The sequence below is a fragment of the Naegleria lovaniensis genome (assembly GCF_003324165.1).
Source record: "Naegleria lovaniensis strain ATCC 30569 chromosome Unknown tig003, whole genome shotgun sequence".
NCBI lineage: Eukaryota > Heterolobosea > Eutetramitea > Acrasida > Naegleriidae > Naegleria > Naegleria lovaniensis.
Window position 1 is genome coordinate 116193 of NW_025407825.1, and position 25927 is coordinate 142119.

General features: G+C 36.8%; 15 protein-coding genes across 15 annotated transcripts; 11 read left to right on the forward strand and 4 right to left on the reverse strand.

Moving 5' to 3' along the window:
- Positions 1-134: 134 nt before the first annotated feature.
- Positions 135-1856, forward strand: C9374_009483 (uncharacterized protein; the record flags this gene model as incomplete). The annotated part of the gene is made up of 4 exons (XM_044699675.1): positions 135-348; positions 522-903; positions 1016-1368; positions 1435-1856. The coding sequence occupies 4 exons, from the start codon at positions 135-137 to the stop codon at positions 1854-1856; spliced, it is 1371 nt and encodes a 456-aa protein (XP_044554800.1).
- A 246-nt stretch (positions 1857-2102) lies between these two features.
- Positions 2103-2333, forward strand: C9374_009484 (uncharacterized protein; the record flags this gene model as incomplete). The annotated part of the gene is made up of 1 exon (XM_044699676.1): positions 2103-2333. The coding sequence occupies one exon, from the start codon at positions 2103-2105 to the stop codon at positions 2331-2333; it is 231 nt and encodes a 76-aa protein (XP_044554801.1).
- Positions 2334-2585: 252 nt separating this feature from the next.
- Positions 2586-4079, forward strand: C9374_009485 (uncharacterized protein; the record flags this gene model as incomplete). Its single annotated transcript, XM_044699677.1, has 1 exon — positions 2586-4079. One exon carries the CDS (start codon positions 2586-2588, stop codon positions 4077-4079), a length of 1494 nt encoding a protein of 497 aa, XP_044554802.1.
- A 382-nt stretch (positions 4080-4461) lies between these two features.
- Positions 4462-6841, forward strand: C9374_009486 (uncharacterized protein; the record flags this gene model as incomplete). The annotated part of the gene is made up of 3 exons (XM_044699678.1): positions 4462-4731; positions 4787-5095; positions 5144-6841. 3 exons carry the CDS (start codon positions 4462-4464, stop codon positions 6839-6841), a joined length of 2277 nt encoding a protein of 758 aa, XP_044554803.1.
- Positions 6842-7082: 241 nt separating this feature from the next.
- On the forward strand, positions 7083-9209 carry C9374_009487 (uncharacterized protein; the record flags this gene model as incomplete). The annotated part of the gene is made up of 1 exon (XM_044699679.1): positions 7083-9209. The coding sequence occupies one exon, from the start codon at positions 7083-7085 to the stop codon at positions 9207-9209; it is 2127 nt and encodes a 708-aa protein (XP_044554804.1).
- A 58-nt stretch (positions 9210-9267) lies between these two features.
- C9374_009488 (uncharacterized protein) lies at positions 9268-11367 on the reverse strand (the record flags this gene model as incomplete). Its single annotated transcript, XM_044699680.1, has 1 exon — positions 9268-11367. The coding sequence occupies one exon, from the start codon at positions 11365-11367 to the stop codon at positions 9268-9270; it is 2100 nt and encodes a 699-aa protein (XP_044554805.1).
- Positions 11368-11767: 400 nt separating this feature from the next.
- C9374_009489 (uncharacterized protein) lies at positions 11768-12439 on the forward strand (the record flags this gene model as incomplete). Its single annotated transcript, XM_044699681.1, has 3 exons — positions 11768-11977; positions 12239-12317; positions 12408-12439. The coding sequence occupies 3 exons, from the start codon at positions 11768-11770 to the stop codon at positions 12437-12439; spliced, it is 321 nt and encodes a 106-aa protein (XP_044554806.1).
- A 121-nt stretch (positions 12440-12560) lies between these two features.
- Positions 12561-13613, reverse strand: C9374_009490 (uncharacterized protein; the record flags this gene model as incomplete). Its single annotated transcript, XM_044699683.1, has 1 exon — positions 12561-13613. The coding sequence occupies one exon, from the start codon at positions 13611-13613 to the stop codon at positions 12561-12563; it is 1053 nt and encodes a 350-aa protein (XP_044554807.1).
- Positions 13614-13776: 163 nt separating this feature from the next.
- Positions 13777-15999, forward strand: C9374_009491 (uncharacterized protein; the record flags this gene model as incomplete). Its single annotated transcript, XM_044699684.1, has 1 exon — positions 13777-15999. The coding sequence occupies one exon, from the start codon at positions 13777-13779 to the stop codon at positions 15997-15999; it is 2223 nt and encodes a 740-aa protein (XP_044554808.1).
- A 75-nt stretch (positions 16000-16074) lies between these two features.
- C9374_009492 (uncharacterized protein) lies at positions 16075-17445 on the reverse strand (the record flags this gene model as incomplete). Its single annotated transcript, XM_044699685.1, has 1 exon — positions 16075-17445. One exon carries the CDS (start codon positions 17443-17445, stop codon positions 16075-16077), a length of 1371 nt encoding a protein of 456 aa, XP_044554809.1.
- Positions 17446-17575: 130 nt separating this feature from the next.
- C9374_009493 (uncharacterized protein) lies at positions 17576-18580 on the reverse strand (the record flags this gene model as incomplete). The annotated part of the gene is made up of 1 exon (XM_044699686.1): positions 17576-18580. One exon carries the CDS (start codon positions 18578-18580, stop codon positions 17576-17578), a length of 1005 nt encoding a protein of 334 aa, XP_044554810.1.
- A 505-nt stretch (positions 18581-19085) lies between these two features.
- On the forward strand, positions 19086-20857 carry C9374_009494 (uncharacterized protein; the record flags this gene model as incomplete). Its single annotated transcript, XM_044699687.1, has 2 exons — positions 19086-19557; positions 19785-20857. The coding sequence occupies 2 exons, from the start codon at positions 19086-19088 to the stop codon at positions 20855-20857; spliced, it is 1545 nt and encodes a 514-aa protein (XP_044554811.1).
- Positions 20858-20933: 76 nt separating this feature from the next.
- C9374_009495 (uncharacterized protein) lies at positions 20934-21290 on the forward strand (the record flags this gene model as incomplete). Its single annotated transcript, XM_044699688.1, has 1 exon — positions 20934-21290. One exon carries the CDS (start codon positions 20934-20936, stop codon positions 21288-21290), a length of 357 nt encoding a protein of 118 aa, XP_044554812.1.
- Positions 21291-21592: 302 nt separating this feature from the next.
- Positions 21593-24000, forward strand: C9374_009496 (uncharacterized protein; the record flags this gene model as incomplete). Its single annotated transcript, XM_044699689.1, has 2 exons — positions 21593-21612; positions 21732-24000. The coding sequence occupies 2 exons, from the start codon at positions 21593-21595 to the stop codon at positions 23998-24000; spliced, it is 2289 nt and encodes a 762-aa protein (XP_044554813.1).
- Positions 24001-24397: 397 nt separating this feature from the next.
- Positions 24398-25750, forward strand: C9374_009497 (uncharacterized protein; the record flags this gene model as incomplete). Its single annotated transcript, XM_044699690.1, has 1 exon — positions 24398-25750. One exon carries the CDS (start codon positions 24398-24400, stop codon positions 25748-25750), a length of 1353 nt encoding a protein of 450 aa, XP_044554814.1.
- Between the last annotated feature and the right edge of the window lie 177 nt (positions 25751-25927).

Here is a 25927-nt window from a genome sequence, read left to right on the forward strand (position 1 = left end):
TAATACTGTTCATATAATACACAACAACAATCGTCATTCCATGTGTTTATTGCTGATTTTTAGATGGTGTTTTTGAAATGATGACACAAAAAAGGAATCAATTTAAAAAAAAATTGTCGATCAAGAACATCTCAATGTATTCTTTAATCGCTCTCTCCGAGGAGTATTATACTCACCCTCCAAGTGGTCTTTCAACCTCTTCATCGTCATCACAGGAAGAGGGATGTACGAGCCCGAACACTCCCTTCTTTACATACAGTAAAATGTTGAGCCAAAATTTAAAAGAACGAAATATTAGAATAAAGGAGGTAGTGGCCGGAACAGATCGGTTAGTGTTTTTCATTGCAGGTGGGTTCGAATTGTTTATTCAAACGAGTAGTTCTCATTATCCTTTTTGATTTGAAATTATTTTTTGTGGTCATCAAACACCGCTGAACCCATTTCTAATTATTTCATAATAATCATCATGAACTATTTCAAATATGAAACGGATTGTAATCTATTTTTGAATTTGTATACAGTGGACGGATCAGTGTATGTGTTAGGCAAGGTAGATAAGTGTACCAACGGAATGACAAAAGATGCTGTCGAAGATTGGAAATTGAAAAATCCAAACAAAGAATTTCTTGACTTTCCTCAATGTATCGTCAGAGGATGCGACAAACCAATGGAAAAAGTGATTGTTGGATTCAAGCATACATTATTCCATGCAAAAGATGGTGAAATTTACGGCTGTGGAGATAATGATCGAAGGCAAATGAATTTTGAAGGATTTCATGTCAGCAGAGCGTTTGGATTACGAAAAATTGTCCTTCCCAATGAGCCAAACACGAAATTCAAGTTGGCTTGCTCTGGATGTGATTTTTCAGTGTACATTACCAACGATGAAAGAATGTTTTCAAGGTAGGAGACAATGCTTATGGCTTGGATTTTATCATGTTGAAAATTATTGCTAATTTAACAAATTGTGTGAAATTTGAATCAATTGTTGTTGAACACGAATTCGTATGAACAGTGGTGGAAACTATAGCGGCCAATGTGGAATTGGAGTCTACAGAGATGTTCTCATGGCAGAAATCAATTACAAAGCTCAGCTCGAAAGCTTGCATGCTCCATGCACAACCATAACAAAAATTAACGCCACGTATAACACAACCATTTTCTTGACTGCTGATCAAAAATTATATGGTTTTGGAGATGATTCGTATGGATGCCTTGGATGTGGAGAATTGTATCAACGAGATAACTACAAGATTATTCGAGTTGGAATTTCCAGTGCAGATTTTCTAAAGGAACAAATTGCTGATTTTTCATGTGGATTGTTTTTTGTTGGAGTTATTACTTGTAGCAATGATTTATATGTGCTAGGTTTGTTTTTTATTATCACAATTCCATGGCCATTGTTCGAACAATGACTTTTTATTGTTTTCACAGGTTACAACAATTTTTGTCAAATTTCATGTAATGAAACGTCACAAATATACATACCCACAAAGATTACTCCATTTAATGGAATTGCCCAATCAATCTCATGTGGCGGCTATCACTCATTATTACTCACAACAGATATGCGAGTGTTTGGAACTGGTGACACCTCAGATTATGCATTTTTTAAAGTTGGTGCCCAATATCATCATTTTACTGAGCTTAATTTGAAACCCATTTTTGCAAAGCGCAAGCAGGACAGAGTTAAAACCTTATCTATCAGTGCCGGTGTTTCACACTCAGTGGTTTATACTCTTTCGACTTCTTTAACATTATGTTTTCCTTTCATGAACAAAATTTTGAGATCAGCCAACCATCTATCAGATGTGGATATATCATTTTGGAATGAAGATGTCGAAATGAGGGTTTAATTTCCACTCGTGGATTCTCTTTCATGATGTAAAGACGTATAATTGAGATTGTACAACAATTTCACATGAATAAGGATTTTCACCAAGTTTTACTTTTTCCCATACAAGGTAATGTCATCATTGTCAAGCTCGCAATTGTTACCAGGTTGAATCTTTTCACTTTCCTTCTCAACAAAAATCAACACTTGAATAACTCTCTCTCGTGAACACACCAAACATTGCAAGGAAACATATCATTATTCAAGAATGGAAGGAATCAAAAAGACGGACGATTTCAATGCTCCCAAGCAAATGATGGGAGGAGGTGAGGATCAAAACATTGCTGGAAATCTCGCAAGTAACTTGTCAGCCTCTGGTGGTCAATACGTCGATGTTGGAGGAAGAAAAGAAAGTGAAAAATCAAACATTTCTCAAAATAAAGATCAACTCAGAGTAGGACCTCGTGACCAACCCATTGAACGTACCTCAAACATTTAAATCTATTTAGGGTTCATCGGAAATGACAATAAAGTTCAACGATTCAATATATGCACCAGTAGCAACATCTGTTGATTCTACCACCACTCGCTTGTCATCTTAGTTGAGTCACACACCTTAAACATTCATCCTAAGTACACAGAATGGAATTAAACAATCAAAATATAACTTCAAGTATATTTTTAAGCTGACGAGACCACTTTCTATCGAATTTGAATGACAACTAAAAAAATATTAAAAGTCAAATAAGAGATGGAGAATGATGTTGAACTTTGTGTGTTGTTGGTAGATTTTACGTTACCATCATCATCGGATCATGATAATACGACTAGAAATTCTCTATCCGAAATGATGAGAAATAAATTTACAAGACAGCAAGCCGGAAAGAAAAAGTTTTTGGAAAATAGAAACCATTCAAGATCTCTTGATTTTTTACCTATTGAATTTATGAAGGATAAATCATTTGTTTTAAATTATATTCAACATTGCAATCATGATAAGAGTTACGAATTTTTAAAAAGTGCAGCTATTGAGTTCAGACATGATCCACAAGTTATGATTGAAATTGTCAAACATGCAGGTTATATGCTAGAATATGCTTGTGCAGATTTGCGAAATGATAAGGATCTTGTGATGGAAGCTGTCAAACAACATGGTAACGCGTATTCCTATGCTTCTGAAACATTGAAAAACGATAAGGATATTATTTTGGCAGCTGTCAAACAATGGAACCAGATTCGTTTCACTTTGGCCAACGAATGGAAGAACGACAATGACATTTTTTTGTGTTCGATATGTCCCAATGTTGCTCACAAATATTCACATACACATTGGAATAATGACATGATCTCACTTTTCTCAACATTGAAAGATGACAAGGAATTCTTGCTGGATGCTGTCGAAAGATATCCAACCGCTTTACAATTCATATCAGACGAGCTTAGGAATGATAAACAGTTCATACTTTCGTGCGTTAAACAAAATGGAGACTCACTACGATATGCTTCCGATGATTTGATAAATGACAAGGAATTGGTTTTAAAGGCATTGAAACAAGACGTGTATTTACTTGAAAATGTTTCAGACGAGATCAAGAGTGACAATGAATTTATCATGCGAGCAGTTCAAGAAAACGGGTTTGCATTAGTGTTTGCACCACAAAGTTTTATGAACCTTTTGCAACATGACAGGAGTATATTATTACAAACAGTTAAATTATTTGGCTCTGCTCTTCAATATGCATCGTACGAAATGCAAAACGATAAGGAAATAGTATTAGAAGCAGTTCAACAAAATGGACATTCTTTAGTGTTTGCTTCAGATGAATTGAAAGATGATCAAGAGATTGTGTTAGCAGCTGTAACAAATCAAAGAGCAGCATTTCAATATGCATCCACAAGGATTTTGAATGACAAGGAATTTGTGTTGCAATTAATCAGACAAAACTTGACGACAGTATTGGCGTTTGCTTCTCCCGAGTTGAGACAATGCAAAGAAATTGCTCTCGAAGCAGCCAGACACGTGTGCTTTGCATGGGATTGCATCATTAGTCATGATCCAGACCATCCACTCTTTCTTTATTTCTCGAATGAAATTCTATTTTCTGATCCAGACATGATGCTGGAATGTGCCAAGTATACAGGTTATGCCCACAAGTACAGTGATACCTTATACAAGGCTCGAATGGATCATTATTATGATGGAATTTATTTGGGAAACCATAGTAATAAGGTGTCGAGTGGATGATGATCGAGTCAATGAGAAGGTGTTTATATATATATTGTACAATTTCAATCTCAATGGCGAATCTGTGTTTCATATGGGAATACCAGATTCGAATCCAAAGTATTTCCTTTCTAATTGTACACATATTGAAAAGAAAAATATTCAAGCTCTAACAGCTGTTCCCTCTCTTTGGCGCAACACCAACATAACCACAACTACAACTGAAAACGATAGCCTTGAGAAGAGGAGAAGGCTCATTCAACATTGATCAATATATTCATTAAGGACAAATAGAAACAACATCAAAATGGTGAGCATTTTGGTAGGCACACAAGCTCGGAGAAAGCACAAGTTCCAATGGTGGTCCCTCAAATTGATATCTTTGATAATCATCACGACCACCATGATTTTGATGGGAAGTGTGGTCATTCCATCTATTAAGAAGTACGGTCTATGGAATGGAATGATGAGTTTTATCACGTCGGACTCGCGAGATCAACCACCCTTAACAATGATTCGTCCACTTCACGACCGAGAATTAATTCCTCAATTACATCCAATTCCTTCTTTGCATGGACCATTGGACGTGGTTGTAGATAACAGCACCGATATCAACAACAGCACTGACAATAATCCTTATGCATCTTATTTTCTTGCCATCAACGCCTCAAAGGTATGTTATTCACATGATGCCACAACCATAATACCACAACCAAAAAAATCATTAGAGTTGTGAATTTTCCTCTGTTCCCTCTAATCTTAGTTGTTTCTACCTTAATTGGAATGGCTCGGGATGTGATGCCGACAATAGATATTTGCAAATGGTTGAATGTACGGCTCTCCATGATGCGCAACCAGTGTTTTATATTTTTGCCGTGGTGTTGATTCTCGTATGCTTTTATTTGTTGGGAGACACAGCAGAGACTTATTTTTCTCCGGCACTTATCAAGATATCTCAGTACTTGCGAATGTCACCCAATCTTGCCGGAATTACCTTACTTGCATTGGGAAATGGAGCTCCTGATTTGAGTAGCATTGTAAGTATTTCAATTATTAGGCATGGTTACAAATGTGTCCCTTAACAGATTGTGGGCATGTTTAATGGAAATGTGGATTTTGGTGTTGGTGAACCTATTGGTGCTGGCATGTTTGTCACAAGTGTGGTGATGGGATCTGTTGCCTTATTTTCTAATGTGAGAGGAATTGCCAGACGGCCCTTCCTTAGAGACGCTATTTTTTATCTTGTGAGCGTGTCGTATACATTCTATCTGTATATTGACGGTCGAGTATATATATGGGAGGCAATTTTATGTTTAATCATTTATGTTGCCTATGTGACCACGGTGATAGTTGGACGTATCATTTACAAGAGACTGAAAAAACGAAAAGAAGCAAAACAACAAAAAGAGCTCACAAGGACCAAAGGTGTCAAGTTAGAACTCAAGGATTCTCTCATACCCAATAGGAGGGATCCTGAAGAATATCAAGACGCTTCAATGACGTCTCCTCAAGAAAATAATGGTAGCGAGAACGCAGGAGCAACGCCTTCAACACCTTCAGAAGCAATCACCACACCCGATTCAACCTTTGGTCCAGTTGTAGAAGAAGAGGGCGAGTCTGATGAAGAGGAATATGTTGGATGGACAAAAACGATTGCAAGAGATGCGCAGTTCAAAGAAATTACAAGAGCAGAAGGCAACAAAATTCAAAGTCGTTTCTTTGTTCCCAAAATTGGTATTGTTGATTTCAAGAAGAAAGACGCTGAAAAACAATCGCAAAACAATTATGTCATTACCGATTACTTCCACAAAGACAATGAAGAACACACGTCATCACAGTACTACAAGGTGCAAGATCAGACTGAGGCCGTTCCTACCGAAGAAATTGCTCAGGAAGATCAAGACCAGGAGCCAGAAGAAACAAAATTCAAACGATATGTCAATAAGTTTGTAGAAAGCATTGAATGGAATGATAAGAAATGGTATCACAAAATATGGTTCATATTCGTTGAGTGGTACTGGATTTTGTTGAGAAATATCACAATTCCAAAGAGCGAAGAGACAGATTGGAATAAGTGGTTTGCAATGTGTATTCCTATTTTCTCACCCCTTGTACTATTGGTTTGTGCAGGCTATGACAAATTCATTTATTTAATCAATGACGCATTTCCTGTGGCTGTTTTACTCGTCATGATAGGCTCTATTTTGTCCATTGTAATTTTCTTCACTTCACGAAGGAAAAAGCCTCCCAAGTACATGCCACTGTTTGTGGTGTATGCATTTGTGTTGTGCACAGCTTGGATTTACCTGGTTGCCAACGAACTTTTGTTAGTGCTGGAGGCCCTTGGAACGGTAATTGGAATTCCAACCTCTGTTCTAGCAATTACTGTCCTAAGTTGGGGAAATAGTTTGTCTGACATGATTGCAGATGTTGTAGTTTCGAGACAAGGTTATCCATCCATGGCTCTTGGTGCAGTATTCGGTGGACCAATGTTGAATCTCTTAATTGGATTATTTGTGGCATTAACATTTGCCCCTGCTCAACTTACCAAACTATGTTTTAGTTTGGATTCAGATCCTACGGTGAACTTGAGTTTCATTTTCCTTATTGTGTCATTGCTTTCCTCCATCATTGTCATTCCAATTCTCAAGTTTAGAGCTCCAAAAGCTTTCGGTGTCTATATGTATTGCTTGTACGTTGTGTATTTGGTCATGGCCTTATTATCTGCTTTATTCCCACCCGTTCAAAAAGCATTTACTTGGAGAGGAGACGACCTGTGTTAAACACAAGTCGTAGAGGTATAGTTATCAATGATCATAAGGAGGAACCATGAACGTATGGGTGTGATAGATGTTGGCAAATTTCCATTCTCGCATGTGATAGTCACACAAAAAATTAAAGATTGCCACTCTCGGAACATTTGTGCTGAGAAATTCCACAACTCTGGTCCACACATTCGCTTGTATTAAAAAGACCGAGAACATAGTCTCTGGTGTGTGGCACACATGATTCACAACAACAAGAATGAATTCATCATACGAACCTCAACAACCTCCTCCACACCACTCCGATCAACACCATGTTGTTCACTCCCCTTCGGAAATGATTGAGACAAATTCACTCATGATAGGCACTCCCTTGTCACCATTATCCATTCATTCCCAATCACTTCCTCATCATGAGCCACCATTATTGATATCTGAATCCATGGATGTCAACAACAACCCACCCTTCCTCACAAGCACCTCGACACCTCACAGCTGGATTGGTTCTCCCTCTCAAAACTCCTCCGTCATCGGTTTTCTCGAAAAATTCAATCATCTTCTTCATCATGGTGACGATATATGGAGTGAGGCTGCCATGACCAATGCCGATTCGTTTTGCATGACACAAATATCGACACCAAATTCCATACCAAATCGGAAGAAGAACGAGTTGATTGCAAGTCATCATCTCATAAATGATGGATCTGATCCAACATTATGGGAAAATTCAAGTGTGATGACCACAACAACGAGTCAAACGGATGCAAATTCTTCAATTCATGTCATGGTGTCAAACTCAAGTATTCCAAATGATTCATTGGTTGATCATTATTCAAAAAATAGTGTGTTATTGGAGCCATTAGATTTACTAAAATTGGGAAACAGTGAAATTTGGAAAATTTTTGAATTTCTCATTGGGGACGTGCAAAGAGCAAAATCAGAAATGAATTCACAATTTTATTGGAATATCATTCATCAGCATTTACATGGACACGAGTCAGAACATGATGCATTGTTGGCATTATTTAACGTAGTTCCTCCAAAAGAAAGTGTTCTTTCATTGCGATATTTATGTGAAATGAATAAGAGAACTGGAAAAATATTTTCGGTAAATGTCACTCGTCAAGATGGTGCTTTTTTCGAATTTTGGAAACTTGTCTATGTTCATTTCGAAAAGATTTTATGTGTGTTTCGAAGTTTAATTTTCACAAACATGACTTTGGCAATGGGAAGAATTTCTTGGTATGAAAGAGAACAATTAGCGAATATGCAACGATTGATCGTAGCTCATGAAATGGGAACGGCTCAACCTTTGAAGGTAGGAGAAACATTGGAACAATTCGATGATCAAGTAGAATTGATTGATCCTCCAGATGATGAATTCTTCTCGTCAGAACATTTACAAAATGAATTTTTACAAAAATTTAAGAGATTGGAATTGACTCCACTCAATGAACAATTCATCCTTCAACACCATGAGGATGGAATGTTTAACTTGGCCATTTTCAAAATGTTACAATTAAGCTTGAAAATGTTTCGAGATTTTGATTTGGATTTTAAAGATTTGGCATTACCAAATAATTTCAGAAATTCCCATGTGAGATTTGAAATGGATATTTTCAATGAGAGAACAAGAAAACTCGGTTTCTGTATGGATTACAACTCTTCTTATCAATTTGAAGTCGAATCTGAAGATGAACAAGATGAATTGATCAAAAATCTTTCGAAATTTGTCATTCTTGATCTTCGAGATGTGACCAACTTTTCAAAATATTTAGATTTCACGCTTCCTTCAGAAATTCAATTTCTCAACTTTTGCAGCTCCATTCCATATAATTACGATTTAGGAAATGTCAAATTCTCAAATGTGAAATATCTCAGAATTAACATTGAGGGAAGTCATCATGAATGCGACGTTGGAGAAGAAAACCTTGTTGCTGACTATGGACATGAACCTGTATTTATCGAAGACACGACAAGTATGTTTTTAACAGAAATGCTTTCAACCAAAAGATTTCCCAATTTAATTCATTTGGTTTTGCGTGGAGCTCAAAGTTTATCCTTTCTCGAAGAAGAATCAGAGAGTGGTGTCCTTTCTCAATTATGGTTCTTGGAGTTGTTAATCAATGACGATCATAATGGGTTTTATGGAAGTTCACAATGTGTCGAAACATTAAGAAAGGTCACCAGCCGAATGCCTCACTTGAAACAACTCGTTTTGAACGTCAATTTGGATGTCAGACGATCGTCCGGTATCGATTATGAAAAATTGAAGGATATTTATCGAATTGGAAATGGTAGATTTACAGTATCTGTGGGACGTGCCTCGATTGCTCGATTTTGTAAATATGCGTTTGCAAATGTGTATCAAAAAACCATACATTAGAATTTTAAACTCTAGATTCTGAATCAGTTCCAGTTGTGGTACATTATTTCTAGCACATTTAATGTGTCAATCTTCGATAACTTTCCGTATTGAGACATGTCATTCTCATTGTCACCACAACGAATACTACAATGACAAGTCCAACAAAATATCCCACTGATAATCCAGACACCACAGCAATAAATGTTGTGCTTGATACATTACTCGTTGGAACTGCATGAAATGTGTAAACTCCCTCATACAAATCTGTAGTTCCAATCATTTCCTTATTAATATATGGAATTCCAGTGAAATTAAATTGTAAATGATTTAAGCAATCGGTATTGAGTTGATTGAGATTTCCATTGGCAGAGAGAAAACTATTCATGATTTGTAAGGAACAGTGAATATTGGAATTTTTCACAGGAGAGTTGATCATCGTAGAAGAAGCACTGAATGGAATGAGTACGAGCTTGTGGTTGACACCTGACAGTTGGGCGTTGAACTTTTGAGCTAGAGTGGATGGAATGAAAGGATCCATTTCTCCATGTAAGATCAAGATGGGGATGTCCTTCTTATTGGTAAAAAGGGGAGTAGTGTCACTTGTCAACGAACCCCACCGACTTGTCAAGTTAAAGACATTAAAATATTTCAAAGCTAAACTATTCAACAAGTAAGAATGTTCTGCAAAATTCACCAACTCCTCTCCATTCTTCACCTCATCACTCTTCCAAAACTCTCTAAACATTAAATTATACATTAAGGCGTCACTTGTCATGGATGGTTCCTTTTCCATTTTCGAAATCTTTTCATTTTTAAATTTCTTATAAAACTGTGCCATTCTATACAAGATATGAACATCCTTCTCAGTATTACATCGTTCCAATCGATACAACATTCCAAACACAACATTTCTTCTCAAAGGATCCAATAAAAAACTTCCTAACATTTCATTCATGAGTGAAAACGGAACTTTGGCAGCAATTAATCCACATGGACCATCATGAGAAACATTTCCATCATGATCTCCATGGTCATCATCGCCTCCAGAATTCAAGACCATTCTATTTTCAGAATTGAAATTTTCATGACCATTTGGAGAATTCTCATGAGTCGAATCTACAAATTCCACATGATACACTTTTTTGAAAATATTTTTCATCCATTCATACACATCTTGTCCTTTAAATTTGAGAGAACAGGTAGGATCGTATTGAGAAGTTATTGAAGCTTGATTGCAACTTTTCAAAAATGTTTTCATGTAATCTTGAATGTAATGATCAATCGAATGAAAATGGTAATCGAGTGGCATGACTTGATCCAAAACAATACCACTTATGGAATTGAGAAGATTAGAAGCGTCTGATGTCCATTGATGATTTTCCAAAGCGTACAACATTTTTAACATCCAATTCGTTCCATATCCATTTCCATAGAGGAAAAACTTGTCAAAATATCCTTTCGAGAGAAATCTTGCAATGACTCGAATGACATCTCTTGCAGCTGCGTCACTTGAATATTCTGTTAAATTTTTCTTTTTTAACTCTTTGAAACAATAAGGCCATTCCTTATCTGAAATTAAATATCCATGATCAGAGGATGGAGCTTCAGATTGTGTTTGTAAACAGGTGAACCTGCTCGATCGACCCATTCCTCGATGATCGAGAGCATAAATTGTGAAATCTAAAGTGTCAGGTTGATTTTTCAAAAATGTCAAAATTTGAAATTCCCAATGAGTAAGAGCTTGAGATGAAAATCCAAATAAAGAGGGTAACCACCACAGAGTTGCCTTCTGTTTGGATGGATTGCTTTGAATTTTTCGAAATCTCTTTACAAACAATGTTATGGAACTTGCTGTTGAATTTTCCATAAATGGAACACTGACAGTTGCGCACTCGGCTGTGAAATCACGACTCGAATTTGTAAATTGTTCAAATGAAAGAACTGGACACGAAATAAAATCATCATCCTCTCCAACACCCATCTGTTCTTCATTCCAATATGTAGATGATGATTCCACAATATTTGAAATTTCTCTCATTTCCGATTTGACATTTGGCATCTTCTGGATCGTCATCATCATGATCGCCATCGCCAGCCACAAATACAACACACTCTTCATAAACGACAAAATACTACATTGACTAGCTATTTTCATCTTTCTTTTCACACTTGTCATATGATGATTGTTACGAGCGAATCCAAGAAAAAATCTGAAAAGTTTTTCGTTTTTTTAGAGAAATAAAATATTTCTGAGAATCAGCGGAGAAAAGTGGTGACTTGAGATTTCCAAGTTGAACATGTAACCTTACTCTCACCAAATGGATGGTTTGTTAAAGATCGTTGTTGTTGGTTTTGGTGATGTGAACAAATTAGTCATTTGAAAGGTTACATACTTTGGAGAGGTGGAATTACAGTGTGAAGTTGTAACTTTTCAAAAGGGTTGTTGAAAGTTATTAATTCAAATGAATTCATTGAGGTTGTTTTGTGGCAAGTCACCGTAAAATGGTTCAGTGAAAGACCTAAGGGGTGTCAAATGTCACTTCAAATTAAAAAAAACATCTCTCCGTTAAAACTCAATGGCAACTTGGTCTTCCGGTTTATTTGATTGCATTGACGACACCAATTCGTGCATGTACTCATTCGTGTGTACTCCATGTGCTTTGGCCTCTGCTAAATCACACGTCGATGGTTCTTATTGGTTTTTCAATTGTTTAATTTCAAGTTTAATTCCATGTATTGCATCACCCGCGTATAGACATAGTATTAGAACGAGTTACGGAATCAAGGTATGAATTTGTGTGATGATGATGATCGATGCGAATGAAAATTAATTTTCAAATTCAATGATGAACATTTCGAAATTGATGATACGAAAATAATTTGAAAATAATATGAAAAATTGTGTTGGACCAATCGGATTGGAATGGTGTATTCCATGCATTTTCCATGTTATTGTTCATTTCAATGGAATCAACACTTGTTCATGATTTCCGATCATCATGATTGAATTTCTTGGATCATGAAATTTGATATTTCACACCACATAGGGTTCAGTAACTGAGGATTGTGTATCTGGAGCTTTTTGCTCTTGTTGTTCAACAGGTCAATTATTGAGAGAGGCTCAAGGTAGGTTTGTTGCTGTTGTTGTTGAATTGTTGTAAATTGTTTGATGTTAAATGTGATCTACTAATGTATGACAATATAAAATTATTTCAGCAAGAGGACCTAGTACTTATTCCATGTTTTAATTGAATCAATGAATCATTTTGTGAATAAAGTAATTGTTGAATGATTTTATAATGCATGTGATTAGTTTTACATTTGAGAAATGATTCTTACTTCAATTCGTTGTAACGATCATTTTCATCATCATTTGAGAGCTTGTCGAAAATTACGTGCTGCTGTAACAGCATATAGTGTAGGAAGGTCGAATATGCTATCTGGAATTATAAGGCTTGGATCTACTAGCCCGTTCTTAATCCATACAAACAAGAGAGTGTTGAATAACACAATCTCATCTAGGTCTTCTTCAAAATCAATGGGCTCCTCTAACTTAAAGTCAAGAATGTTGTCTTTCAATAATGTCACCTTGTCTTGTCGAATGTTGAAATCATCTGAATCTTCAGTCCATATAAAATTAAATAATGGTACACTGTTAATGGCTAATTTAAAAGCACCCTCGCGTCTACAATCTTCGTAGAAAATCTCTAAATCTAATGGATATCCATTATCAAGAAATGCTGTACACTCAAAATTAGTGGTAGCGTGAAAATATGCTTGAACCTGTACCTCATTTGTTTCAGAACGAGTTACAAAGAGTCGTTTAGAATGATAATTTAGACATTTCACTCTTGGATGAGTCTCACTATTTAGTTTGATAGTAAATGGAGCAAGTTTCTTGGTCTTGAGGTCTTGTTCTGCACGTGTGCATTGTATAATTTTGGAGAGCAATTTATAGTCGTTCTTTTCCTTGTATTTGTTTAACAATTTCAACATTGTGGTGTGATAGTCTAGAGGATATTTAGCAACACACTTCAATAATTTTCTGAAAATTTCCTTAAAAGTTGAAGGAAAATTCATGTCTAACAACCTGGGACATGCTTGTACATTTTCTAAAATTCTATCCAAATCTTCCTTCTTTTCATCATTCATTTCAAAAACATTGTAAATATACATCTTTTCAAAATGCTCACTCTCAAAAATAGATTTCCATTGTTTTGAAATTAATACTGGTTTGAGTACAACCATTTCCTCGGGATTTACAAAAAATAAAATTGTTTCAATCAATTCATCCGGAAGTGAATACATTTCGACATGTTCAACACTTGGATCTTTGTCATTGTCATTCCAAGACATTTTATTTTTTTCAAAATCCAATAATTCTCGCTTTCGTTTTAGAAATGATGATGATGAGAAAGACATAATATTTTTTTTTAAATTTAAAAACAAAGGGAAAAGATCATGAACTCAATATTGAGAGCATTCAACAATTCCCTATTGTTTAAAGGTGATCCTAGACGCACCATCCATGGAAGAAGGATGAAATATCTTGTTATTTTTTTTAATATTAATAAACCAGAAAAAAATGCAACAAGTGTTTGGGAATATATTTTCAACGTCCTTTGGAAATCAATCCAATCATGATGGAGGAGATGGTGGAATTTCATTTATGGATTTATTTGGAGGTGAAGAATTGAATGTACCAATGCAAGAAGTAAAATCATCATCATCGGAACAAGTCATGGCAACAAAGGAGAAACAAAATAATATTCAAAATCATCCTGGAATTCCGAATGTACAGAAAAATAATGGCATGAACAATAGTGGTGGAGTTGGAAATGAAAGCAACAAGAAGATTATTTCAAATTCTCAAACAGCACAAAAGTCTGAAAAGAAGACTCCGAGGTTGCAACAAAATATTGAACAAGCAAATTTAGAAAAAAGTAATAACAGCGGCAACAAGAATTCTACGCCAAGTATTGCTGATTTATTATTTGGAAATGTGGGATCCAATACAGCCACTATTTCACAAACTCACTCTACTGCACCTAAAAATGATATGACTTCTCAGAAATCAAAGTCCAATCCAAGAAAGATGCAACAAACACTTGAGGCATCAAGACACTCCAAATCACACTCCATTCAACTTGAAACATCTTCTGAGGATAGTGACAATGAAACTCAAAACGTTAAAAACAGCGAAAAGAAAAAGACAAATAACGGTACTCAAAACTCCAAAATACTTGAATCCAACCTAAAATCGAGCTCTACTCATCTAAAATCAACCTCTGCCCCAAAATCATCTACAAATGTTCGAAAATCATCACCGTCCAAAGAGAAAGGTGAGCCTACAGTATTGTTAAAGAGAAAATTTGTACAAACTCTTCTGGATAAGTCCATGTTTGAAAAATCATCAACAAGAGAAGATGAAAATACAAACACTTCCCTTTTCTGTATGTGTTGCAATCAATACATACCCATTTCCTCTACTTTAAAAAAACCTTCCAAGAAGGTAAAAGTTTTCCACGGTACTCATATAGAATGGAATGAACACTTAGAAAGTGACAGTCATCATGACATGAAAGAAGTATTGAAACGATTTAATGTGTTGTGCTTTGAAAGTGGTACATGTAAAACAAGATTTCATCATTTTGCGAATGCCTATTGTTTGATGAATTTTCACAAAGTATTTGAATTTGCACGAAACTTTCACAAAAATATGAAAAGAAAACGAGTGATACATATTCATGAAGATGAAGACCATGTACTGGATCGCATATTCATCGATTACATTGCAAATTTTGTGTATAGAAAAGATTTTGTTGCAGCTCTTTCGATCGATCGAGAAATTAATTCACAAGACTGTGTAAAATGTGTGAAACGATTTTTCAACAGTATGAGACAAATGGCTCTGAGTGTTTCATATAATATTTGGAGAGTTTATGGAACTTTTTTTGAGAATCAAACAAATGAATGTTTTGGAGAAATTCTGTCAGATTTGGTGCATTTAGGTTCTGAAATTTTAAGTCATTTGGCAAAATTTGGAAATTTTGATCCTGAAAACCTCTTCTTAGACGAACCTTTTGATTGTGAGTCCTTAATACCCTATTACTCCAATTCAGAAGAGGAAGACGACTACGAAGAAAGCTCTAGCGAAGAAGAACTCACTGAACAACAATCGAATGAACAATATCTGAATGGGGAACACTCGAGGCAAAATTCATCCATGATATCGAATGCGGAGAGCGACGATAGTTTGCATGATCGTTCACATTATTATTATCATTCGCATCATCCTTATTTCTCATTCTTTATCAAATTGTACATTCAACACTTTTTCATGTTCAAACCAGTGAAAATGATCATACCTGAAGCGATTGAAGAGTTTAAGCATGTCATTGAAAATACAGAACTCTCATGGGAAGAATGGGACCATTTTATATGGTCAAAGAAGAAACAATTCTTGTCGACATTCAGCGACAAATCTGAAAGTACCATTGCTTCAGATATACAACAAGACCAAGAGGTATTGGAAAGTGCAACCTCTCACCCATCACAATCTCAACAACCTGTGTCTAGTCAGAAGAGTATTGAGGAATTATTATTTGGCTCGTCATCACAAACTTTTGAAAACTTGTTTTTCATGCCAAGCAACAGCAAGCCCATACAACCAAAGAAACAAGCACAGAACTCGGCTGAGAAAAGAAAAACCATCAATCCCAACTCTCCAGAGAACGTTGTTCAAAATGAAAAAGAAATGTGGGCGCTTTTACTTGAAGAGGAAGAGACAGGGAATTCCGTTCAATAAAAGCGTCTTCGAATCATTCATTCCAAACATCATTCAAGTTCAATTTAATGCTATTTCATCTACAATTTAAATACTTTACAAAGAAACATTTTGTCTTGCTTTCATAGTGCTAACAAATTCCTTGTAGTCCAACTCTCCATCACCATTCTTGTCATAGATGGCATAAACCAAATCCACCACCTTATCAGAGACCTTAATTTTTGCGACACGTTCCAAAGCGCTCTTAAAATCTTCCTTCTTCATGCCTTTTCGACTTGCTGTATACAATTGAATCATAAGAGCAATGTCATCCATGTTTCTCGCCATATCGTTGAATGCCTTAAATGTTTCATAGTTAATTCTTCCATTTGGTGCGAAAAATCCTCTCGTTTTAAGTAAATTCAATTGTCTCTTGAAATCATTGATTTGTAGTGAGTTATAATGAACACTCTTAGTCATGAGCTCAGAAAATGCTTCAACTGATATTAAACCATTTCCTTCCACATCATATTGTAAGAATTCTTGTCTAAGAAGAGCATTCTTGCATTGACGAATAAATTTGTTGAAATCTTCGAATGATAATTTCTGATCTAGCTCAGGTCCAAACAAACGAGTCATCAAGCCATTATTCCTCCAATCAATGTCGTCGACGTCATCCTTTCCTTTCTTTGAATCAGCTCTCAATCGGTTAGCTCGTACAATTTCCTTGAACTCTTCAGCCTCAATCTTTCCAGATCCATCCAAATCAAAGCATTGGAAAGCAATCTTTAGTTGGCGTTCAGAACTTGTCATGAAAGTCATGAATAGAACATATTCATCAAAATTAATTAATCCATTCTTGTCAGCATCTGCATACTCGAACATCATCTTTAATTGTGGATCTTGAGCTCTCTTCTTGTCTACCAATAATTTACCATCTCTTCTAGGCAATGCTACCCAATTTGGAACGTTTGGTCGTGAGGTGAGCAATGAATTAATAAATGCTTCAATTGACATCATCTTTTCAGTCTTTCCAGTGGTTGGATTGGTTACTGTGGTATCTGCAAATTCATCAAACAAGTCAGCAAGACTCTTTGACTTTTTAGCAACCTTTTCAAGACCAGATTCTAGGACTTTCTTTTCTCCAGCTAACGAATCAGAAAAGTAGTATCCCAATCCGAGGCCGATCACGAGTCCAAACAAGCCAGTCATCCATGGAAGTCCCTTGTTTGTAGAGTTTCCTGAGAGTCTACGAATTTCCTCTGGTGATGTTTCACTATAGGAATATTTGTAAAATCGGTATTGTTGTTGGAAAGAAGAGGATGACTTGAATAGACCATGATCCATAACGGATGGAGTTGTTTTCATAGTGGTTAAAATACTAATATTTTGATTGCTCTTGTGATGATTCAAACCATTCTTCTTGATGATGAGCGAATTTAAACTGGTAATAAGAGTGGAAGATTTTGTTGATGATGATTTGAACATTTTTTCAATGTGTGTTGGGGGCGATCATCATCATTGGGCGACAAGGTCAAAGGATAGAAATTTTGGTTTTATTGTTGTTGTCATGGTGATTCATGTACAACCAAGTTGATTTATGAAAGCAGTCAACACTTTACTCGGCACCAATGAGAAGATCAGAAATCTTGTATTCCATGGCAATCTTTTGATTCTTTCTTAAGGATTCAACCAAAGCAAGGAATGGATTGTGAGATTGGAGAGTCTCAGCTGTGTTTTGTGAAATTTGACCACCATTCTCAGCAGCTTCAACAGCAGCAGTCTTTTGAGCATTAACCTTTTGAAGATATCTCACTCCCAATCGAATGGTGAAAATGCCAGAGAAGAAGAACAAGGCAATGATAATACCAAAACCTTGAAGAAGAACGTAAGAAGTCTTTGAGGCAACAATGGCCATCACAAAACATGTAAAGTTAAGAATCAAGTTCAACAACATGAGAACTGGTGATTTCAAAATCATTGAAACAATCTCAATTGCAAGCATGATCCAAAACACAGCATGGAGATATGCTGGGACGTTACCACCTGAAAAACTCAATGCAAGCATAGTAATGACCTCAAAGACCAGGGTCAAACTCAATAAATTGCACAACGAGCCGATGAGAGCAGTTGGTGAACGAACACGTTGCTTCAACTTTTCCCACATTTGTCTGGCAATGGATCGTCCAGCAAGTCTCAATGTAGCGTCCTCCTCGGTACTGACCTGAGCAGCGCCTCCATTCTCAGTGGTAGTTGTAGTGATGGTAACCATTTGTGGTTGTATGAACTGTGGTTGTTGAGGATGGTTGTTTCCAACAAATTGTACAGGAGGAAGAGGTTGATTGGGCATGTTGTTGTTGTTGACCACTCCTGCACCAGTGTACATGGTAGATCCTCCTTGCAATGATGGATACACTTGTTGTTGATGTGGAAGGACTGGTAATTGAACCATATTGTTGTTATTATTATTGGATGATGCAGCTTGGAGAGAGGGATATCCAGTCATGACAACGTTAGGATTCATCATCACGGGGTTTTGGGTATTATTTAATCGGTTTGCATAGGGATGTGGTGGAAGTTGTGGTTGTTGAGTCGTGTTATTGGGATCAGTGGTCAGAGCCATTCTAGCTAATGAAAGGTGTTCGTTGGATTATTATTGGAATTGATGAGGAAAACAGTTTGTGTGATGCTGTAAATTTTTTCGAGATGAGTTGTTGTTTTTGCTTCTATTTGAGTTCTTTTTAATGTTTTAGATATGAAATCAATCAGTGATGAATTAGAACTAGAATCATTCAGGGAACAATTCATGGAAATTAAGGACGCATGTTGTCAAGTGGTGGTTAGGGACAAGAATGAGTTCAACCAAAGAGGAAATTCATCAAAAAAAAATATTTTGAATTGTTGTTGTTTTACTTCGTTTCGCATTTCACAATACAACAACAAACGAAAAATTTTAAGCTTACGTTCATTGCAAGCACACATCAAGATTTTGAGTCAAGCACATTGAACACTAGCCTCTGGACCATACACCGAATCGGATTTGATTTTATATACATTTACTTGGAAATTACAATATTATACTATATCAACTCTTGTGCATGGAAAGAACTTGTTGAACAATTATTATAATGATCGGAAAGAGCAACAATGATGAATACAAAACGAAAATAAGCGTAAATTTGGTGGAAGGCCATGATTTCATTACAAAAACAATTGAAATTACGATTACCAAGGACGATGAAGGAAACATAATCCCTGTTCCCAATTTCTTTACATGTTGCCGAAAAGGAGATGTCGTAACATTGAAAATTCTTATTTCGGGATTCAAAGCAGGCACTCTTTCATTGGAAAATCTCTTGGTTCATCAGGAGGACGGCTCATCAACAACGAATACCTCATCGTTTCTTTCAAAAATTGCATCATTCTTTTATGGTGGAAAAGCAAGTGATGCTTCTGGATCAAGCAGTGCATCTATATTTCTAACACCTCACGGAAAGAATAGATGCTTTCAGCGATCTCCCCTTCATTATGCTTGCAGATTTGGTCACCTATCTTGTGTAAAGCTTCTCCTAGATGAAATACCACATTTACAATTATCAGGTAGGTTGTTTCATTTATGGATGACCACGAGAGAAATTTTTCGTTGTGGGAATTCAATCCTTCTTGGTTGAATGCACGTTTGATATTTCATTTTCGAAAATAATCAAATTTGGAACATTTCATTTTAAATTATTCAACACATTCTGAAACAAACCTACACATGAAAACATGTTATTCGAATATTTCACACTGAACAATAATAATCTATGAAAATTCACCTTATTCAGGTGAAACAACAGCAAAATGGACCATTTTGCATGAATGTGCAAGATTTGGACGCACTGGTGTGCTTGCATATCTTTTTACCAACCCAAGATGTGAGGAAATTTTACGAGCAATGTGCTCCAAAACAACAAAATTCGGCAGCACTCCTCTCCATCTATGTTGCAAATATGGCCACACTGAAACAGCTCAATACCTAACAAGTCAATTTATTCCCTATGATAGAGTCAATGTTTCTCGAAATCAGAACTTTCTTCATGTTGCCATTGAGGAAAAGATGTCTGCCTTTGTAGCAGATTTTCTGTCAAAATTTATTCCAACCAGTACGTCGCATCAACTCAGTAGAAAGACAATTGTGAGCATTGTAGAACTGATATGCTCCAAGGACAGTTTCAAAACCAACAGCTTGCACTATGCCTCTGTGAGACCATCTGACCAAATGTATGAAGCACTATTGAGAGCACTCACCATTTTACACGAGTATATGGAGAATGCAGGAATTGTGAGAAGTCTTGTGAGCCCTGATGTTGCTGGAAATACGGTTCTTCACTATGCGATGGGAGGTAACTCATTGAAATGTGCCCTTCTCGTCTATCATTATTATCTTTTGAGCATACACAGAAGTAATCCAAATAGTGCTGTGAGTACCGTCACTTTCCAGAAACCAACCAATCAGGAGCTTCTTCTCTCGAATAACAATCCAATGAATATGCAAGGCGGAACCATGAAACATTCACCTATATTCCTTGCATGTAAATATGACCATCCTTCTCTTTTGGAGACCTTTTTACTCTTCTACAAAGATGAACAATTTGAACCAAACCAAGAACATCAAAAACACATCAAAATACTCTACGAAAATTCTCCATCCCTTAACACAACCTCTCTCTATGATTTTTTAAGAATTAAATCTAAGGAGGAATTTATTTTTGTGGTTCAATCATGGAAACAAATCAAGGTGACTGAAATTTATGACAGAACAGGACACACGCCGGCCAGAACTGTTACTCTGGACTATAGTGATGAAGAATTGCATGACATTTTCGAACGCTTCAATTCTTGGAAAATGAATAATTAATGCTTCGTTCACTAGTGTTTTTTGCGCCATTGTAAAGTCTCTTAAAAAATATTTGTTTTTCGCATCAGCACAAAAAATGTCCAGAGAGATTCGCCCTACCGACTTTGATAACAAGTTTCTTCATCAAATCAAGTTGAAGGAATTACCAAAATTCCTCATTCAACACGCCAATTGGAACGGAGTCTTCAGAATTAATGCTTTCATCAGTAGACACATTCCTCCAATGTTCTACAAACCAACAAGATGGCGTTTTCCTTTACTCGTAGTTGCTTTCCTCGGCTGGCCTGGTATCTATAGAGCCTATACTTCTGGTACCAGAACAAGTGAAGCTCTCATCAACGCTAGATTCGGAGACGAAATTAATAACATGACTGATTATCAAAAGAATTACATCAAGACTCGTGTTTTGAAGATTATGGCAGAGAACAGATAAATTCAAATGTAAATTCTATTTCATCAACAACAACATCTTTAATATTATATCATCATTATTTCCACAAATTCAATGAGGTGGCCAAGGTCAGTCTCGTTGTTTATGACTTTCTCCAGAGTTCCAATTTTCGGTATTCTCCAAACTAATAAATAATAATACACAGGCAAGGGTTTGTAGTAAGCCTTACAATCTCTAATGGTATGGATCCGAATTGTGTTTCACATCAACCAATTCGACACACAATGTTCAATCTATTCAATCAATGTTGCTGTGAGAGTCATCTTCAAGACGAATTAAAAAAAATGTTTCGGGCAACTAGAACGTACGTGTTTCAATTCAATCACTTGGTTGCATTACCATTGACTGCTGGATAACATCATGATGGTCACTTTCATCACCCAAACGGATGACAATCCTTTAAAAATCCATTGATTGCAGCAGCGGAAGTCAAATCTTAAAAAAAAATCAAAAGAGCTTGCTTTCGACCATCTTTGCACGCTCCTCACCCTCTTCGGCATTTCAAAAAAGAAGCGATCAACAACAACATCAAGACTACTCCATTTCCCATTCCAATCGTCCATTGCTCATTGAACGATCAAGCCTACAACACTGCTGCAACTCCTATTACAATTTTTTGGTAAGAAACCATCCACAACAACATCGATCTATTTCAACCTTTGTATTTAAAGAAGACGAAGACGACGAAGAAATGTCAGAACTTTACAAGAGAAATGATTTGGTATTTAATTTAACTGCCGAGCAAATTGAGAAGGAAACTACAGCCTTGATCGAGAAATCAAAGGCAGTCCATGATGCTGTGGCCAACCTTCCAGAATCCGAGAGAACATTTGAAACTGTCATTTTACCAATTGCCTATGATGAAGCTTACTGCTCCATTCAAGAGAACAATCTCACCTTCCCAAGTTATGTTAGTCCAAACAAGGACGTGAGAGATGCTGGATCCAAAGCAGAAGAAAGACTCTCTGAATTCACCATTGAAGTTTTAATGCGTGAAGATGTATATAAAGCTGTGAAATATGTTCATGAAAAGATGCAACAAGAAGCAGACAAGTATGATGACGAGGATAAGAGATTGGTGAAGAGAATTCTCAGAGATTATGAACGTAATGGTTTGGGTCTTCCTGAAGAAAAGAGATCCAAAGTGAAGGAACTCAAGAACACTCTCTCTAAATTATGTATTCAATTCACAAAGAATATTGCTGAAGATAAGACAGTTCTCACATTTACAAAGGAGGAATTGAGTGGAGTTCCAGAAGATGTGATCAATAATTACAAGACCTCCGAGGAGGATCCAAATAAGAGAGTTGTCACACTCAAATATCCTGACGTAATGCCAATTATGAAATACTGCAAACTTGAGGAAACAAGACGTAAGCTCGAAATTGCAAGAGCTTCTCAATGTCAAGAAATCAACGTACCTCTTTTCGAACAAGCTGTCAAGATTAGACAACAAATTGCAGAACTCATGGGATACAAGACTCACTCGGAATATGTTTTGGAAGTGAACATGGCCACTCCCGATGAAGTTCTCACCTTCCTTGAGAATCTTAAAGAAAAACTCATTCCTGGAGGAAAACAAGAATTACAAACCTTGAAGGAACTCAAAGGGTCTGATGTATACTCATGGGATTATCTCTACTTGTTGACCAAATTGAAGGAAGAACAATACAGCGTGGATGACAACCTGATCAAGGAATATTTCCCACTCGATGTCACTTTGAATGGATTATTGTCCATTGCTCAAGAAACCTTCTCTCTTCGTTTTGAAGAAGTCAAGGACACTCCTGTTTGGTATGAAGATGTGAAATTGTATGCTGTTTTTGATAAGGAAACCGATGCCTTCTTGGGTCAATGGTATATTGACAGTTTCCCACGTGAAGGAAAGTATTCACACTTTGCTGCCTTCCCATTGAGTCCTCACTTTTATGATGAGCATTCCAAGGAACATTTTCCTGTTTCTGCAATGGTGTGCAACTTCACCAAGCCCTCTGTTGAGACTGGCGTTTCCTTGTTAAAACACGATGAAGTGATTACCTTGCTCCATGAATTTGGCCACTTGTGTCACGGATTCTTATCAAGAACCAAATACGCTCGATTCAGTGGTACCCGTGTTGAGAGAGACTTTGTAGAAATGCCTTCTCAATTCTGGGAAAACTTTGGTTGGGAAAGAGAAGGTTTAAAGAAACTCAGTTCACACTACAAGACCAAGGAACCATTACCAGATGATTTAATTGAAAAGATGATTGCTGCCAAGAATGTTGGCGTTGCCTTGTTCAATCTTCGTCAATTATTCTTTGGCATCTTTGACATGACTTGTCACACCTTGAAAACTGCAGAGGAAGCTGAAAAGTTGAACAGTGGAGAACTCTGGAGAAGATTAAGACGTGAGGTGACCTTGTTGGAATCTCCTGAAGGTACCAATGGCGCTGGAAGCTTTGGACACTTGATGGGAGGATACGACAGTGGTTATTATGGATACTTGTATTCTGAAGTTTTCTCTACAGACATGTTTAGTGTTTTCAAAAAGACTGGAATCTTTAATCCTGAAAATGGAAAGAAATTGAGACGTGTAGTTTTGGAGAGAGGAGGATCTAAGGATGGAGGTGACATGTTGAGAGAATTTTTGGGACGAGAACCTTCACAAGATGCCTTTTTAGAAGATATTGGTTTATTGAAACCAAAACATTAATAAATTATTTTTTGACCATTCATGGTGGAATGAAACAATAACCAACTCTCTTTCTTTTGGGTGAATTGGCAAGAAATGCATCCATGCAGTGAAAGGTTATAAAAGTCAATACTAGTGTTTTGAATTTCGCCGCTTACTTGCTCACTATTTCAAAAAAGACAAAATGAGTACTCGAGTTGAAACGCATGCGCACGCGCAACAATACCACTTGCATCGCCTTATCCTCGGATTTCCTGGTGTTCATCAACTCGATAAAGCAAGCCCGAGGAAATGAACTGAAACCACACAAAAACAAATATCTCTAAGCGTTCGTTCGCCTACTACTACTACTACAACAGTTGCGTTTTGTAGCATTACTCTCATTACTTTTGAATAGGAATTGGAATACAGAATTATCATGTCCTCATCATCATCTACCCGAACTGCTAAAGTGTGCATCATGGGAGCCACTGGTCTCACAGGAAGACTTTTAGCCAAATATCTCCTCCAATATCATTCGAATTATGAATTAACCTTGATGGGAAGGAATATGGCACGATTGGAGACTCTCCTAGAAACATTACTGAAGGAACAACTTGAACAACATCAGGACTCTTCATCATCAACCTCTCAACCAACCTTGAGCCTTGAACAAAGAATTCACCTCTTCCAAGTAGATATTGATTCCGTTCTCTCAAGAGATTATTCACATATGGTCGTTGGATCGGAACCATCATCCATCCAGCCAAAGGATGAAAATAAGAGCAACACTGAGGAGTTCAACGATTCATATGCTCAATTCGTGAAAACCTTAAAATCACATCATCTCATCATCAATGCCATGCCTCCTCTCGATGAACATAAAACTCTCCATTTGGGACATCTCATCCTCTCCAATCGTCTCGACTATATTGATCCTCAAATGAGTCCAGGAACCATGAATATGCTCAAAACGAATTTCCACTCTCTTGCTCAACAACATCACGTGACATTTGTCTGCCAAAGTGGAATGTATCCAGGAATGGAATCTCTGATGGTTCGTGCTGCAGCCTTAGAAGAGTATTTACCTCAACTCACCCATGCCGATGCCTTAATTCTCACTCGAGAAAAGGGAGGGCTCGCCTCCACAAGTGGTGAATCTGATGTTGCTGAATTTATGAAAGTTTCTGGTACGAAAGTGTTACAAGATTCTGAATGGCGAGAAAATTCCAGTTTTTCAAAAAAGTTTAATTTCATCTCTGTCGATACCGAGTTGAGAGCCTATCCTCTCGAGTTGGATGAAATGAAAGAATTGCCTCGAGTCATTCCTACACTCAAGAATGGAGGAGTCTATGTGGGAGAGTTGGGATTGTATCCAGACTTGATCATGTTGGGACTTCAAATTAGTGTGAAACATGCGTCATTCCTTTCGCATCCATTTACCAAGTGGTTGGCAAGAGCAACAAAAAAGATTAAGGCCCCTTATGGAGCTGCTATTCAAGTCGATGCCATGGATGAAAAAACACAAAAGAAAGTTTCCCTGTCACTCTTTCATGATCATGTGTACGACTTGACAGCTCTCTCGATGGTGGCAGTGATCGAACAATTAATTGAAAAAAGATTGAAGAAAGAGATAGATGCCTCGACAGTGGAAAGTGCGGAGAGTAACGTCCGTCACGAAGAACGAGATGGTGGTGTCTATTATGCAGGAATTTGGGCAGATCCCAGAAAGTTTATTGAATCTTGTAAAAACAAAGGCGTTCGATTTGATGTTAAAATTCAAGAGCCTTAGAAACCTCTTCAATAACCAATACCTAAATATTAAGCGTTCATGTAAATAGAACAAATAAAGAAATCCTTCAATTTAAATGACAAGTTAATTCACGCCATGTAAACTGTCAACTGCCAAAGAGCTGAAGACGTTCCTTTAAAAAAAAATTTGTGCCAAACACTTGACTCGACCAACAGC